The sequence below is a fragment of the Engraulis encrasicolus genome, chromosome 19, assembly GCF_034702125.1.
Source record: "Engraulis encrasicolus isolate BLACKSEA-1 chromosome 19, IST_EnEncr_1.0, whole genome shotgun sequence".
Taxonomy (NCBI): Eukaryota; Metazoa; Chordata; class Actinopteri; order Clupeiformes; family Engraulidae; genus Engraulis; species Engraulis encrasicolus.
Genome location: NC_085875.1, coordinates 35202328 through 35218533, shown reverse-complemented (window position 1 = coordinate 35218533; position 16206 = coordinate 35202328). Strand labels below are relative to the sequence as shown.

Below are 16206 nucleotides of genomic sequence, written 5' to 3'. Positions count from 1 at the left end.
TATGCAGACTTCCGTACTCCCTTGTGACCTCATGATGTCACAGACAACAAATATTTAATTAAATATCGTGCAAAAGCACAGTTCTAAAGTCATTTTCTCATTTGTAATTGGGATGGTGGATGAAAAGCAGTCCCCCAAAAGTTGTGGCTAGGCAGACAGCGGGGAAACTTTATTGTTTTCTCCACAGAAGCGGGGCGAACCCACAAGCACAAGTGGAGGATGGAGGCCGCATATTGAAATGCAGACCAGGGTTGTTTGCTACGTAGGGCTTCAGTGGTACAGCACACTGCCTGCTTTTGACTCTGCTGTTTGGGATGAATTTGTTTCACAAGGACATGCTGGTCTTGTCATTAGTAATAATACACTTGCTCTTGGTCTCTGGTGAGGTCATGCTAGAGCTTGAGGAGGAGTATTGTCTGTGGACTGGAGAAGAATAAGTCATCGTTCCAGCTGTGACTGGATGCTAGAACTGTTTATTCTCTAGTCAGAGCTCCCTGTCAGGTACTGTAAATAAAGAAGGGAATGGAAAGGGAGCAGACAATTGAAGTTCATTTCCAGATGGTTTGCTGACTAGAAATGCCTTTTTGGTAAACCGGTGCTACTTTAAAAGCCTTTAGGTGCCAAATAACTAACACCGTCTTCCTAAATTAGGAGCACAAGAGATGTTTTTGTTCAATGGCTGAAACGAAAGAGTATAAGCTCAAGGCAAATGTTTAAGTGATAGTCCTATTGTTATTAACTTATTGAGGAACATTACGAGGAAAAATATTGTTGTTTTGTGAAATTACATGGAAGACACAGCTGACGCACTTTTCACCCATTTGTGGCGTGGGCGTACAAAAACAGCTTGCAAATGTGTTGAATGTGTTGCCTTATCTCTCTGAATAGCAGGCTTCTTTTTGCAACTTCCTGTCATGTCAGCACTAACACAAGAAACATGGTGGCCTTGTGTACTGAGGTTTTGTGACCTGCATTTGCATCTGACAAACAAGCAGTGTTGCCAGATGAAAAATGCTGAATTATTGTACCAAAATATCAAAATTATCTTTTTTTTAGGGGGCTTTTTGATAGGAAATTATCGTACAAGACCCAAATTGTTGTTTCAAGGCTAAATGATAAAAAAAAGGGTAAAAAGGGGCATTTGGGCGTATTTTTCTGCAGATTTATGGCCATAGAAATTAATAGGATTTAGTTCAAATTGGGTGGGTATTAGTGCTTCCAGGCATGTTTCCAGTACTTTTTGGGATGGAAATCATCAGTCTCATCTGGCAACACTGTCAAAACCAGTGGTTAAGTTGGTGCAGATATGCAGTTTTTCGGTGTCACCTTCAACAATAGCATTGCAGCAGGATAAGAGAAGCAGCTTTTTTTAATCCGTCTGTCTCAGTAGGAGTAGGATTTTGTTTAAAGTATGTACGTAAGTTATTGATTATCTCTTATTTTTCACAATGTTTTATTGATACAATTTCAGGTGAATACGAAGAGGATCAAACGATAGTGAATAGAAAAGTAATGTGAAATACAGTAATGTGATGTCGGATTTGTGCTAAAGAACATTTATTGTCAATAAAAGTACATTGCTATTCTTATTGCAATTTCTCCACATCTTTTCCATTAAAAACATACACCATCAGGTCAAATGATTCAGAGATGCTAGAAAAATATTCTGCTGAAAGAAATGTGTTTATATCTGTTCACACGATTTATACAAAGTTACTTTTTAAGAAGAGGAGACTGAACACTGTCATCCAAGGAAGCGGTCAGAGAAAGAGCACCAGAAACTGCCAATTTTACATAATCAAAAACAGATTGGGAATAAAGCACTTCAGTGCAGGAAAATCCCTGCATGTCATCTCATTTCAGCCAATAGATGTTTCAGAAGTACAGTGGACTGTGATTGCATTCCCTTCTTTTAACATAGCAGTGTTTTTGTTTGTACTGATTTTAATATTGTGTGCATTGGGCATAGATCCCTCCATCCTTTTGCTATGGAACTCAAATATCACGGTGTCCCACTATCATTTGAATCTGAATAAACAATTAGTAAACTTAACAATAGACCTTTAAGAGAAACAGTGCAACGTTGTCATTTAGAGTGAAGCCATCACTGAAATCTAGTGACCTCAGAGATAACAGTGACATTAAAAGCTGTTGGTTTGATGTTAAAATCCAATCGGAAACCATCTCTACAATCAAAACAGTGTAATTGAGATAAGATTCTGAGCATTATTTAGAAATCTGCATTTCCAGTGTATGCTTGTTTTCACAACCTGGCCCTAGGCGTTTAAGCGAATGCTTTTCACAGCCTGGCCCTAGGCGGGTGCCGATACAGGGCCTGTCTCACCAGCCCCAGAGCATCCAGTGCCGCCCCCCAGGCTAACGTGACCCCCCAGCCCCCGTGGCCGTAGTTGTGCACCACGGGGACCTCTCTGCCCCCCGCAGTCCTCAGCTGCTCCACCTCCAGGCGCGGGTTCTCCCTGCTGGGCCGCAGCCCCACCCACTCCCCCACCACCTGGCCGCTGCGGAGGCTGGGGTCCAGGCGGAAGCAGCGCTCGAGGATGCCCTCCCGATCGGCCGCGCTCACCTCCAGGCTCCAGTTGCCGGCCTGCCGCGTCCCTCCCAGGGTCAGGCTGTTCACGCCGGGGTAGATGTAGGTGAGGCCGTCTCCGTCGCGGATGAAGTTCTTCACCCAGGGGGCGTGGAACTTGAGGATCTGGCCGCGCACAGGGTAGACTGCGGTGTCCCCCGCCAGGGAGAGAGCCCCGAGGCCTGAGCAGTTGACGATGACGTCGTAGGTGTCGGCCAGGTGATGGAGATCAGACACCTTCCCTTGCTGGATCTCTCCACCAGCTTTCAAGAACCTGTGCAACAACATAACAATAAGCCTAAAGACATGACTTTGACTTGCCACTGTCCTACTAAAAAGCACCTGCCAGCTTGCCTGGTTAACACCAGACCTAATCACAAGTGAGATCGAAACGATTGTGTAGAACTGAAGGCAGTATGGGAGTTCCCAGGCTACCTGCCAGCTAGATAAAGTGTGCAGTCCCCTACTCCTGAAGCAAAAGCAAAATCCCACCTGGGAAGCTCCAAGTCCCATTGTCATTATGATACAGCACTCCACAGCAAACAAGTGTTCACTGCACACTGCAGTGCACAACGAAATTGCATTTATGCCTCACCCGTGCAAGGGGGCAGCCCCCAATGGCGCCCCAACTGCTTCCCAACATGGGTTTTGCTCTGTTTACTTTCAGATTCTCATGTCAGCTGAGCACGATTGATGAATTATGTGCAAGAGTGATGAACACATGAAGCTGATTAACAAGCTTAAAATCTAACAAATGTCTTTTCCTGACATCATCTTCCCTCTTGGGAATATCAGTGAGCTCATTCACATCACCAATTTTATTTTCATTTTTCATTTTCATTTGTCCTTCACTCGCCTGGGAAATCCCATGCTGCTTTGCACAATCGCTCTGATCTGAAAGACAGACCTTATCCTTCCTAACCTTGAGTGCATCTTAATATGCGACCTTGCCTCCTCCACTCGCTTCTCGTCATGATGACATCACTGACAACAGCATTATATTTCAATATCTTGCAAAAGCTCAATTGTAGAGTCTTTTTCTCATTTGCAATTGGGATGGTGAATGAAAAACAGTCCCTCAAAAATTGTTGTGGCTAGTCTGACAGCTGGGAAACTTTATCGTTTTCTCCACGAAGGAGGGGCCAGGATGCGGGACGAGGAGACAAGCGCAAGTGGAGGAGGCAAGGTCGCATATTAATACGCACTCCTTATCTCACTTGTGATTAGGTCTGGTGATGATAACCAGGCAAGTCCTTCACTGTCCTGGCTCACCAACACAGAACAGAATAAACGGCTCCAGGCTCCAGACTGAGAACAAGGAGATTCAAGACCACATCACACGCAGTAAATATCAGTTTAAATACAGTGTCTTCAGACACCCCTGAACTTTAACAAACATGTATTATTATTATAGTTGGAATAAACATTAGCTAAAAAAGGAAGATGGAGTAACAATGTTGGAAGTCAGAGTCGTGCTCAGTCCCTTTAGAAAGATGAAAAAAGTATTCTTGTGGGTGCTCTTTGGTTCAAGGTTCGATGTCAAAGAAGTTGCTTGAAAAGAGAAAAAACTTTTCTTCACCAAGGCACTCCAAAAAGTACTTAATGGACATGTCATAATAATAAAGACATTTTTACTATACTTTTTGGAGTGCCTTGGTGAAGAAAAGTTTTTTTCTCTTTTCAGGAAGATGGAGTACTTTGATGTTATTCACAATTTTTAGACACTCAACCATCTTGAGGTCATAAATGACGTGAAGGGAAGGGAGCCGTGTAGTGTACCTTTTCTGCAGCCAGGGGAGGTAGGTGGTGCATTCACACTTGACCGTTGTGAAGGCCTGGCCAAACTTGTGGTGTGGAAAACGCTTCATCTCCTGGTCAGTGAGGGTACGGAAGCCCAGGACATATTCTGCCCAGTACGGCCGGGTGTCAACCGGAACCTCCTTAAACACCTGGCACCTTTAGACAGACAGGATAGATAACAGACAGACATCATGGGTTATAAAAATAAACACCCTCGCTTACTTATTGAAAGGGCTTAATGTAAATGATTCACTAGAACTACACGACACTGAGGTGACCAAAAGTGACTGACTCAAAGCCAAAGGTGCCTGAAACACTATACAAACAAAGAAACACAACCTAATGAATTTAAGAGTAAGAATAAACTAATCATTCAAGCTCTCTAAAAGGATATGACTAAACAACATTTACTGTATGCAAGTGTGTGAGTGTGTGTGTGTGTGTGGTGCAAAACCTCATAAACCCTCTCTCAGCTTGGAATAAGGAGGCGAGATAACATATGTCTCATTGCCAACCCTGAGCTCAGGAAGACTCCCGTCTCCGCACAGATAGGGGACTGCGCAATGGCCAGCAGATGGTCAATGCTGTCCTTAAACCAACGGCGCTGCCGCTCCAACGGAATGCCTGTGAACACAGCCGTCACATTGGTCAAGTAAACAACAATCTTCACAAGCCAAACGATAACGTGGAGATTGCAGTCTTGCATCGCACTGGCAAAGCAGTGGAAACATTGTTGCCGTCCAGATCATGGTTCAAATATTCTTACAGTACAGTATGTCGCTACTAAACGACTGTATACGTTCATCAAACTAGGCTATGGCGGTGTTAGCTTCAGACTGGACCAATGACACTGAATAGTATGTCAGTGTACTGGACAGTCTTGTGTCTAGCTGTATTAAATGGCCATGGCAAGTGTATGGCTACAGCTTAGGCCTACTTAAAAGGCTAAATGTCTTACTGTATCTATATAAGAACAACATTCCATTTGTTCACTTGCTTTAATGTCGACGCATCAGTCATTGTGAGTGAGTTGACCATAACTTCCTGTTTGCGTGTCACAGTATTTAGGGTCGTAGTAGTGCAATATTCTCTAGTATCTATATTGCATCAGACTGTGAACGTTTATTTGAACGTTTGGAGACCACTTGCTGCTGGACACATGGCTGTCCAAAAAATAGCCTACCTGGAAACTGAGAGGCGAACAGGATGCCCGCTGCCCCATCGCTGACGGTGTCAGGGCTGAATGTTTCTCCAATAACTGTGACGGAGCAATGGGATAGAGACTCCGCGATGCACACGGCTGTGGACAGACCCACAACCCCTGCGCCGACGACCACCACTTTCACCGGTTGCATTATTATGTTGTCCTATGCCGCACCGTGCCAGGCGCAACAGATATCGGGCATGCTGCCATCAGCTGGTGAGAGTGGCAAAATGCAAGCACATTATGTTGTGTTTATGTGAGGGTAAAATCATTGTTTAATTTAGATATTCACTCATGTTGTCGGTGCACGACATTTCTTCTTATCTCTCTTTTCATCCGCATTAGTAGGCCTAGGCCTACGTTATAATACAAATTCAAAAAAATATGTATATTTGTGATACTAAGCGTGACTGGAAATACTTGGCATGACTTGCAAGTCGGTGATGAACTTTAAACTGGTGCAGAGTTCAATTCTGCAACGTCAAATCAGGTGAAGAATCTCGCAAGAAGACGGCCTGGCATAAACATACCTATAGAGTCTATACATAGAAATAATGTATTAGTTCTATGGAGTCTATATAGGCCTTGCCTATATGTACATTTTGTAGACATGTATTACTTATATTACTACTGTAAAAGTACTTTTACGCGTGAACTACGCAGACGTTTGGCGTGCGTCTAAAACCAGGCAAAAAAATATATAATTTATGACGATAGATAGATAGATAGATAGATAGATAGATAGATAGATAGATAGATAGATAGATAGATAGATAGATAGATAGATAGATAGATAGATAGACAAACAAAAAGATAATCTGATTTATTTTACATTACTGCCTACATTCATAAAGATGTAGAATCACAGGAATGAACAAAGAGTCTGCTTTCATTTATACACTACAGGACCTATTAAGAAATTCAAAAGGGAAGTATGGCCTAGGCCTGTTTACTTTTCTCATAAAAAATAATATTCTATCTAAGCCAAGGCAATGTCTCTCTATTTCAACACACGGTGGCAGTATGGTCCTTTGTGTTTACAGCCCCCTATCGACGAAAAGGTCCCATTCTCGCATCTCGCGATGATTGTGTGACGCCAGGCAGCTATTTAAAGAAGGTAAGGTCCTGAAAGCTTATAGCAATAGTAAGTTTTTGACAGTCAAGGACTCACTAGACTTAGTGAATGCAAAGCTGCAGAGTTGTGATACGATGTATCATAATGTAACAGGAGAGAAACAAGTATCCATATCGACTGGAATGTTTCATTGTTATTACACACATCAGGGAGCCGCTGGTTTTAGACTAAACATGGCGCTTGGTTTGAAATGACAATACAATTCGTGTTTTGTATGGACATAGTGCTACAGTCTGGTTATGCGGTTCAGTGTTCATGCTGATTCGTGCATCTTTTTGTGGTAGTATCGCCTTCATGTTTACCATCTGTTCTGAAATTCAGTCTTTAATGCAGTGTTATTACCAGGAATCTACTTTTTTCATCACCAGCCAAAAATGCCTTGATGTTTATCTTACTAGCCACACACACACACTCACTAAGAATAATGGGTCGAAGTGGCTAGTAAGTTGGTCTTTTCTACCAGCCAACCTGAAATCCGGTTAGTTGGTGTTAATTTAGAGCCATGTTAACATACCCCTGCCCTTCCTTGTAGAGTTGTGTGCAGTGATGTCAGAACAACAACCTATACACCCTAAGATGACCTTTCGCTCAAAGACTCACCAGGACACTATACTGAATAAATTAGACATCTTGAGGAAAAAAGACATTCTTTGTGATATCACTCTCATTGTGGAGCAAGTGCACTTCAAAGCACACAAAGCCTTACTGGCAGCCAGTAGTGAATACTTCTCCAACCTGTTGATGGCTGTGGATTTACCCACCACATCCCAGGCTGTGTATCAGCTGGAGGGCATGGCTTCTCAGGCCTTTGAGGGAGTCCTGGAGTTCATCTACAGTGCTAGTGTGTGTGTTGAACAGAGCGCCAGTGAACAACTCCTGAACACAGCACGCTTCCTTGGAGTCACTGACTTGCTCTGTGCAGCAGACAGCAACACGGAGAGAGCACCTGGTGCTTCTTTACATTCAGGAAGCAGCTGCGGTGCTGAGGTGCTGGTGGTGCCCACCGCCTCTCACACAGACTCAGATGGGACCTTCATAGATAGCGAGGAGCCTAGCCAAACGCAGGCTCCATCGAAACGGAAGAGAGGGAGGCCAAAGAAAAACACAAATTCAGGCATGGTGAAAATCACAGGCACAGCAGTGGTTGGCGAGGGCGGCCCACCACCAACTGACACCAACATCAAGCCAACAGATGAGCAGCAGGATGGAAACAGTGGCCATGGGAACGATGGTGCAAATGGTGATGATGGGAGTCCGTCCCGGCCTGCCAGAGACGATGCCAAAGATTCAGGTGGTAGGCCTGCACAATTAATTGAAAATAATAGAAAATCGTGATGTCGAAATCGTGATTTTAATCGTGGCAATATTCGTGATTATGATTTTTTTCCATAATCATGCAGCCCTAGATTCAGGTGGTGTGGAGGATCGTCGTGTACCACCCACACGTCAGAGCAAGAGGAAGATCAGGCGCCCGGTGAAGCTGAGCGGCTACCGGCTGGAGGACGAAGGGACGGAGCCTGGCCAGCCGGAGAGGCGTGGGAGGAAGAGGAAGTACCCAGACACAGTGCCCCGTTGCCAAGACTGTGGCAAGGTCTTCAAGAACCACGTCTTCCTCAATGTGCACCTGCGCACCCACACTGGTAAGAGAATGGACTGCGGCCTGCAGTGCAGTCGTTTGTTATACAACATCCACAAGCCAATGGTTCTTTATTATATATTAATGCATAAACGGTTAATGCACTATGTCTTCAATGTTAAAGGATTTGAATTATCTCCACTCAATGACTTACATTGAGAATATTGACAACATATTGTTTATTTATTGTAACTGTAGCCTATAATTGGTGTCTTGTATGCTCAGGTGTTCTGTGTAGATTTGGTTATTATTATTATTTGATATTTGAAGTTTTCTTCTGCAGGCGAGAGGCCCTACATGTGTAGCACATGTGGAAAGGACTTCACCCAGAAGCACACGCTGCTGATCCACCAACAGATGCACACGGGAGAGAAGCCCCACGTCTGCACTGTCTGCAACAAAGCGTTATCAACCAAACACTCTCTACAGGAGCACATGAACCTACACACAGGTGGGCCAAACACTCACTGTGGCTGCATTAACCCTTGTAAGGTGTTCTGGTAATTTTGACCCGTTTTGAGAAAAATAGTATCAGTTATTATTGTTTCACACTGATATTCACTGCCTTTGGCTCATTTTCAGTGAGGAACATGAATCTGAAAATGTTTGTATTTTAGTTAGTGCGTATCACTTTGGGGGGCTTATACATCAATATTTTCTAAACTCTCTGATACAAACTTGATCACATGTTGAGTAGACAAGGCAGAGTGGGAAAAGGAGTGCAGATATTGTTCGATCCTTCAGTTATGCATCAATGTGTCAACCTTGCATGATAAGAGCACTGGTGGCTCAATCCGAGAGCCTGGATTGAGTTTACTCACTTTCTTCACTGTCTCCTTGTCTTTCTCACTCTGTATTTCTCACTCTCTCAAAAACATATACACAGAAATTCACAAGTATCATGCAGGGAACATGAGGGTGATTATGAGCTGTGATCTTTTTCCCTTTTTAAATTATTTTTCTATATTCCCGGGTCAAAATGACCCGAATGCCTTCTATGTAACAAAAACATGAACACCTCACAAGGGTTAAAAACAGTCAAATCAGCTGTATGTGAATTCCAAATTGACGTTTGAATCACAACACATAAACCTGCACTGCTGTAAAATTGCAATACATAGCAATTGCAAAATTGACATAAATCAGACAATAACCACCGAAAGCACAAAATTGCACACACACACACACACACACACACAGCTTTAAAGCATTCAATGTTGCAGTGCCATTTAGTATTACGTATTCTCTCTCCAGAACAAAAGCTATTCAGCTGTGACCAGTGTGGAAGGAGCTTTACCCAGAAGAGGCAGCTGAAGAGTCACTACCGGGTGCACACAGGCCAGTCGCTACCAGAATGTGCCCAGTGCCAAAGACGTTTCCTGGACGCGGCGCAGCTGAAGAAACACCTGAGAACTCACACAGGTAAATACTGCACTACAAGCAAGCATTTTTACACCAGTGTTGACAAGAGGCTCTAGCCTCTTAGTGCAGATGGGTGGCCGGCGGGCCTATTCAGTATTTGCTGAAAATACTCAACTACACCATAACAACATTTCTATGACATTATAGAGCGCCTTAAAGGGGTATGCCACTATTTTGGGGCTTAATGCCTTAAAATCGTTGGCTGGGGTTTATAAAGGTGGTAAAGTGTCTTATTTTTCATGTTAAGCGTTGTCTTGCTTTAAGACAAGTTAAAAGAGGGAACATGTCGCTAAGCTAGTGAAAGTCAATGGATCCGTGTAGCAGCATGCTACACGGATCCATTGACTTTCACTAGCTTAGCGACATGCTCATTGCGACATACGACATGCATTTACAATATATCACGAAAGTGAATACACCCCTCACAGTTTTGCAGATTTTTGAGTATATCTTTTCATTGGAAAGCATTACAGAAATGTAACTTTGACACAATGATTAGTGACCTTTTAACAACATATTTAACCGCTTAAATTTCTTGTTCACTCAGAAAAAAACAAAATACAGCCATTAATGTTTGAACATGTACTCACAAAAGTGAGTACACCCCAGATTAAAATCCGGTAGAGAAGGGGCTATGTTGGCTCGAATCGTCTCGAAATGAAACGAAATGAAAAGGGATGACAAGGGAGGTCATCAGTGTGCGTTTCAACCTTTCTTTGCATTGAACTTTTACATTTTGAGTCTGCATCTGGCTTAAATAGATTGGTGTGAGATTTGAATGCAATCCTATGGAGAATATCATGATCTGCTTCAGTATTCACAGTGCATGTTGACATGCATGTTTCTTTTAGGTGTATTTCAGATTGCCAATGTTGACAGCATTCATGCATCCCCAAACCATGTCAGTCCCACTACCATGCTTGGCTTATGAGAGGATACCCCTTTTTTGTAAAACTCACTTGTTTACCACCACACATGCTTGACACCATCTAAAGCAAATTTGTTTATCTTGGTCTCTTCAGATCACACAACATGGTTCCAGTGATCCATATCCTTGGTCTGTTCATCTCTCTTGAGACCAAGATAAACAAATTTGCTTTAGATGGTGTCAAGCATGTGTGGTGGTAAACAAGTGAGTTTTACAAAAAAGGTGTATCCTCTCATAAGCCAAGCATGGTAGTGGGACTGACGTGGTTTGGGGATGCATGAATGCTGTCAACATTGGCAATCTGAAATACACCTAAAAGAAACATACATGTCAACATGCACTGTGACTACTGAAGCAGATCATGATATTCTCCATAGGATTGCATTCAAATCTCACACCAATCTATTTAAGCCAGATGCAGACTCAAATTTTAAAAGTTCAATGCAAAGAAAGGTTGAAACGCACACTGATGACCTCCCTTGTCATCCCTTCTCATTTCGTTTCATTTCGAGACGATTCGAGCCAACATAGCCCCCTCTCTACCGGATTTTAATCTGGGGTATACTCACTTTTGTGAGTACATGTTCAAACATTACTGGCTGTATTTTGTTTTTTTCTGAGTGAACAAGAAATGTAAGCGGTTAAATATGTTGTTAAAAGGTCACTAATCATTGTGTCAAAGTTACATTTCTGTAATGCTTTCCTATGAAAAGATATACTCAAAAATCTGCAAAACTGTGAGGGGTGTATTCACTTTCGTGATATACTGTAAGCAACATAGGCATTACAATTTTGGTGACAGTAAGGTTATAACACAGGCTCTGCGCTAACAGGTTAATGTCAAATGTTTTGCTTGTTACATCATTTTGTATATATGTGTAATTGTTGGTATTAAGTTGTATTAAATTGGTATTAAGTTGAATGTTTGTAAATGTTGAGTATAATACGGTCAAATGTTCTTTTTGTTATTTGACTTCATTGCAGTTGACAGATTTGCTCTTCTCCTTTAAAGGTGAGAAGCCATTCACATGTGAAATCTGTGGAAAGTGTTTTACTGCCAAGAGCACCCTTCAGACCCACATCAGAATTCACAGGTGAGCAACCTTATCGCTCCGTTGCATACAATACAGTACTTACACCAACACATCAACATAACAGAAACAAGCTTGGTTTAGGACATTATTCTGCCTTGAATATGTAGGATATAAAGTTTAATTAATCACTGTCCAGAGTCAGCCGATGCTTATTTGAGTTAATAGTAAGTGAACGATGACTCTCGCGACCACTTTCACGGTCTGCTGTCAGAGAACCCCAAATATAACTTTTGACAGAGCGACCCAAGCGAGTGTCATGGGAAACACTTCTCTACAAAAAAAAACTTTACATACCACCAGATACATATTCACATTTGTAGTAACTGCTGGTATTATGTGATGAAAAACATTTTCACAGTGAGCTTAGTTGAACTGCATTTTTTCATGACGTTGTAGATTTTGAGACAGGTATGCCACGGGCACCTTGCAAACTATGTAATCCTACATTGTGCCCCTTTAATCTTTGAAGTATCATTTGTCACCCATCCTTTTTCCTTCAAATAATAGATTGACTATTACTTTTCAGTGTGTTTTGGGACATTTTGTTGATTTGACTGACCACTACATGATCTAGAATTCTGCCAGATTGCTCAAAATCTTTTATTAACCCATGTTGCTTTGTGCAACATTGGCCCTGGCGCCTGGATCTGCATGACGCAACATTCAGGCTCATGGGATTTGAGACAATTTTATTAAAGTTTTATGTGCTTCAGAGGCTGAGATATTTTGGCTGAGAGGTTTATATAGGCTGAGGGCAACTTTTCTTAAAAAGGGCTCAGGCATTCAGCAGCCTTCTTTGCAGGTGCTTTAGGCATCAATGGGTTAAAAGCTGGCTACATGCCTTTATGGCTATTTGGATGCCCAGTCGTTTTTGATGAGCACCTGTTTTTACTAAACGTGAACAAATGACCCAGTGAAGCATTCCCCTTCTCTCGTTGTGTTTTGCACGTGTGCGTTCGTGTGTCGTGTGCAGGGGGGAGAAGCCTTACGCGTGCCGCGTGTGCGGCAAGTCCTTTTCGGACGCCAGCGCCCACAGACGCCACGTGTCCTCCCACTCCGGCAAGAAGCCCTTCAGCTGCTCCGTCTGCAACCTGTCCTTCGCCCGGCCCGACAACCTCCGCACCCACGCCAAGACCCACAGCAAGGAGTGGCCTCGGGACCCCCCCTCCTCCACCTCCCCAGCAGCAGCAGCAGCAGCAGCAAGTGGGCCTTCCTCCCAGCATGACACCCCTGGGCCTGGGGAAGGTGTGGTGCTCAGCTCCGGGGGGGTGTCCACCGACTCAGCTACGGAAACTACGGACGTCCGAAACCTTATCCAGCTGCAGCCATACGAGGTGCCTGCAGCTGGCGAGCACCAGCAAGAGATTCAGCTGGTGGTCACGGCGGGTGATGTGGTGGAGAACATCAACTTCGTGCCCAGCGAGCATCAGGCGGGCATCAGTATCATCGCGTCTGCTACTACAGGGGAGAGCGGTGGTGGTGGAGCGGGTGGCGGCCATGGCCATGGTCATCATAACCCCCCGGCCACCCCCAGCCTCACCCTCCTCACCCAGCCCTCAGGACACCACATGCTGGTGGCACAGGACACGGCTGCTGACCCCTCCTCAGCCTCCCACATCCAGGCCATCAGCATGCTGGGGGGGCAGGTTGGTGCTGCAGGGGGAGGCGGTGGAGGAGGTGGCGGTGTGGGGCAGGCTGAGCAGATGCACGTCATCACCCTCACCAAAGAAGCCATGGAGCAGCTCCACCCAGCCATGGCTCACCACGTCCACCAGGCTCCACCCAGCAGCCAGGGGGCGCTGCAGCAGCTGTTACCGCGCCCCACCACCACCCAGCCCCTGCAGCAGCAGCAGCAGCCCATCCACAGTCACGGCAGCATGATGCCACAACAACAACTGGCGGCCGTCTTGCCCCAACAACACGTCAGTCCCATCGCCAGCCTCCAGGGTGAACAGCGTGAGAGCCAGGCCATCCACATCAGCAGCCAGGCCGGCCAGCCCATCTGCATCAGCCAGACCAGGCAGCAGATACCCAGCCACCACATCCAGGGACAGACCTTCCAGATCCAGGCGGGGAACGTGTCCTACCTGTACACCACCAGCCTCGCCCCCAACACCTGATGCAGGTAGTACACCACCAGCCTCGCCCCCAACACCTGATGAGGCGGGTGCAGGTGCAGGACACCACAAGCCTCGCCCCCAACACCTGATGAGGCGGGTGCAGGTGCAGGACACCACCAGCCTCGCCCCCAACACCTGATGCAGGTGCAGGTGATCTGAAGGTCTGAAGGAGAGATGGAAGACTGTGCAAAAGAAGACAATCCGCACACTCCAGCTCTTTTTGTGCAAAGCTTTACTTGAAGTGCAGTAAAGCTTTGCACAAAAAAGACCTGAAATGTGTGGATTGTCTCCTTTTCTACAGAAACTTCAACTGAATTCTGCACCCTCTAAACAGATGAGCGATGACCAATCACAGTTTGAGAGATGAAAGACTGAAATGTTTTTTGAAGACATTCAAAATGGAGGGCTGCAAGATCTCAGGCATGGTGCATGAAATGAGGTGTGGGGAAGTAAGGTACATGGGCATCATAATCAGATTGAAAATGTTTTGGTAAAGTCAGCCATATGACTACTGTATACCTGGCTATCTGCCCTGCAAAGGGAGAATAGTGCCTACGCCGCAAGCGGGAAACCTGATCCAGTGAAATACTGAACTGTGAAAAGACTGGAAGGTGACATCCAAGACCTTTGATGAAGTGCCACAGGTAGTGTTTCTACACCAGATGTTTAAAGTAAAGATGGGAAAGTGTGTGTGTGTGTGTGTGTGTGTGTGTGTGTGTGTGTGTGTGTGTGTGTGTGTGTGTGTGTGTGTGTGTGTGTGTGTGTGTGTGTGTGTGTGTGTGTGTGTGTGTGTGTGTGTGTGTGTGTGTGTGCGTGTACCTGCTTGTGTATGTATAATGCACCTTCTCACATGAACCCCGGACAATTGGCGCCGTGCGGCAGCCTCCAGAGCTGGTGTGTGAATGTGGGAAAGTGTAGCCTATACTGTACTTTGAAAGCGCTTTGAGACAACTTTAGTTGTGAAATTGCGCTATGTAAATACAGGTTGCATTCAAAATGCTTAAATTAACAACCAAATGTATCATCATGATGTTTTTATAATTCATTATTTTGGAATAAGTCTTAACACGTGCCCACAGTGGCAAAATGTTCCTTTTACTGTATGGAAAATAAGGGAATGATTACAAGTGTTTTTAAAATGTAAAAGATTTTGTTTGAAAAAAGAATGCAGTAAAGATCTTTCAACCAAAGCCACAATTTGTCCCCACCAATTTTCCTTATAGTTTACCACGGTTCATAATTATTAATTAAATTACATGGAGCTGCCGCTTTTTTATCCAATGCACATACAAGTGACAGTCCTTGGGTGCCTTGCTCAAGGGCACTTCAGCCACGGATAGAGGTGTAGGGAGAGGTAAGTGTGGGATTCAATCATGCAAGTCTGAGATCTACTAAGATCCAACTCTCTAACCATTACACCAAAGATGGGGCATTATGGACTGCCTCGGTGGGGGGAAAGAAGCGAAAAGAGAGGGGGAAAACCCAGGCGTTAGTATATTAGCTGGTGACACTGCACTTAATGCCAAGGACTCAGTCAGCTATCTTGGGTGTTTACTGGACTGTTGTCTGGAGCTGGCCAAGCTCAGAAAATCATCACTAAGGTTAATCAACGAGTGCGCTTCTAGGCCAGAATTGCAAAGTATCTGGATCAAAAGGCTTTGTTAAACCTAGCAAGTGCTATAATTCAGCCATATTATGATAATGCATGTTGCTCCTGGTACAATGGCATTACTAAACAGCTTAAAAATAAGCTCCAGACCTCATAAAAAAAATGAGTTAGGGCCATCATGGCACCACTTTAAACGTTTGGGCTGGTTAAGAGTTGAGGACAGAATCTCTCAAATAGAGCTGAGTATGGTGCACAAAATTGTAAATGGGCATGTCCCTAAATATTTTGATAACTTTTTAAATAGAGGAATGTCCACAAATACTCCACTAGAGGGAGTTCCACAGACTTTGTTCCACCAAGAATCAATACCAAAATAGGGAAGGACTCAACATCTGCTGCCATTAACACCAAGGCCCACAATGGAAATAAGCTTCCGAGCTTTATTGTGCTATCCTGAATCTCAGTCGTTTTTTTTAATTTTATTTAAGTATGTGTTGCGGTTTATGTGAAACTCAATCCTGTATTTATTTATTTGATAGATATGAGCTAAATATGTCAAATATAATCATTCATTCATTCAAAGAGAGGGACATAATTTATTTTCTTGTTACCCTGTGGTCAGCATATAGACTAATATGAGAGCTCTTAAGTCCTTCTACACCAGTTTTCTA

General features: G+C 44.1%; 2 protein-coding genes across 4 annotated transcripts; one reads left to right on the top strand and one right to left on the bottom strand.

Annotated features, from left to right (window-relative positions):
* Nucleotides 1–1530: 1530 nt before the first annotated feature.
* ddo (D-aspartate oxidase) lies at nucleotides 1531–5839 on the bottom strand. Of its 2 annotated transcripts, none has more exons than XM_063184236.1 (4): nucleotides 5571–5839; nucleotides 4903–5011; nucleotides 4367–4543; nucleotides 1531–2861 (listed from the first exon to the last, which is right to left on the bottom strand). In XM_063184236.1, exons 1-4 carry the CDS (start codon nucleotides 5740–5742, stop codon nucleotides 2300–2302), a joined length of 1020 nt encoding a protein of 339 aa, XP_063040306.1. In that variant the 5' UTR covers nucleotides 5743–5839; the 3' UTR covers nucleotides 1531–2299. The 2 variants fall into 2 exon arrangements, with proteins under 2 accessions (XP_063040306.1, XP_063040307.1); XM_063184237.1 differs by lacking the exon at nucleotides 5571–5839 and adding an exon at nucleotides 5346–5425.
* On the top strand, nucleotides 5734–14620 carry zbtb24 (zinc finger and BTB domain containing 24). 2 transcript variants are annotated; one of them, XM_063184232.1, is made up of 8 exons: nucleotides 5734–5807; nucleotides 6635–6708; nucleotides 7259–8020; nucleotides 8127–8366; nucleotides 8646–8813; nucleotides 9617–9784; nucleotides 11725–11806; nucleotides 12780–14620. In XM_063184232.1, exons 3-8 carry the CDS (start codon nucleotides 7273–7275, stop codon nucleotides 13924–13926), a joined length of 2553 nt encoding a protein of 850 aa, XP_063040302.1. In that variant the 5' UTR covers nucleotides 5734–5807; nucleotides 6635–6708; nucleotides 7259–7272; the 3' UTR covers nucleotides 13927–14620. The 2 variants fall into 2 exon arrangements, with proteins under 2 accessions (XP_063040302.1, XP_063040303.1); XM_063184233.1 differs by lacking the exons at nucleotides 5734–5807; nucleotides 6635–6708 and having other exon boundaries at nucleotides 6899–8020.
* Nucleotides 14621–16206: the final 1586 nt, after the last annotated feature.

Coding starts and splice junctions, on each gene's coding strand:
- zbtb24 (XM_063184232.1), top strand. CDS start 7,273: ATGTCAGAACAACAACCTATACACCCTAAGATGACCTTTCGCTCAAAG. Junction 8,814..9,616: donor GCACATGAACCTACACACAG/GTGGGCCAAACA, acceptor TTCTCTCTCCAG/AACAAAAGCTATTCAGCTGT. Junction 9,785..11,724: donor ACACCTGAGAACTCACACAG/GTAAATACTGCA, acceptor TCTCCTTTAAAG/GTGAGAAGCCATTCACATGT.
- ddo (XM_063184236.1), bottom strand. CDS start 5,742: ATGCAACCGGTGAAAGTGGTGGTCGTCGGCGCAGGGGTTGTGGGTCTG. Junction 5,012..5,570: donor GTTCGCCTCTCAGTTTCCAG/GTAGGCTATTTT, acceptor CTGTGTTCACAG/GCATTCCGTTGGAGCGGCAG. Junction 4,544..4,902: donor GGAGTCTTCCTGAGCTCAGG/GTTGGCAATGAG, acceptor GTCTGTCTAAAG/GTGCCAGGTGTTTAAGGAGG.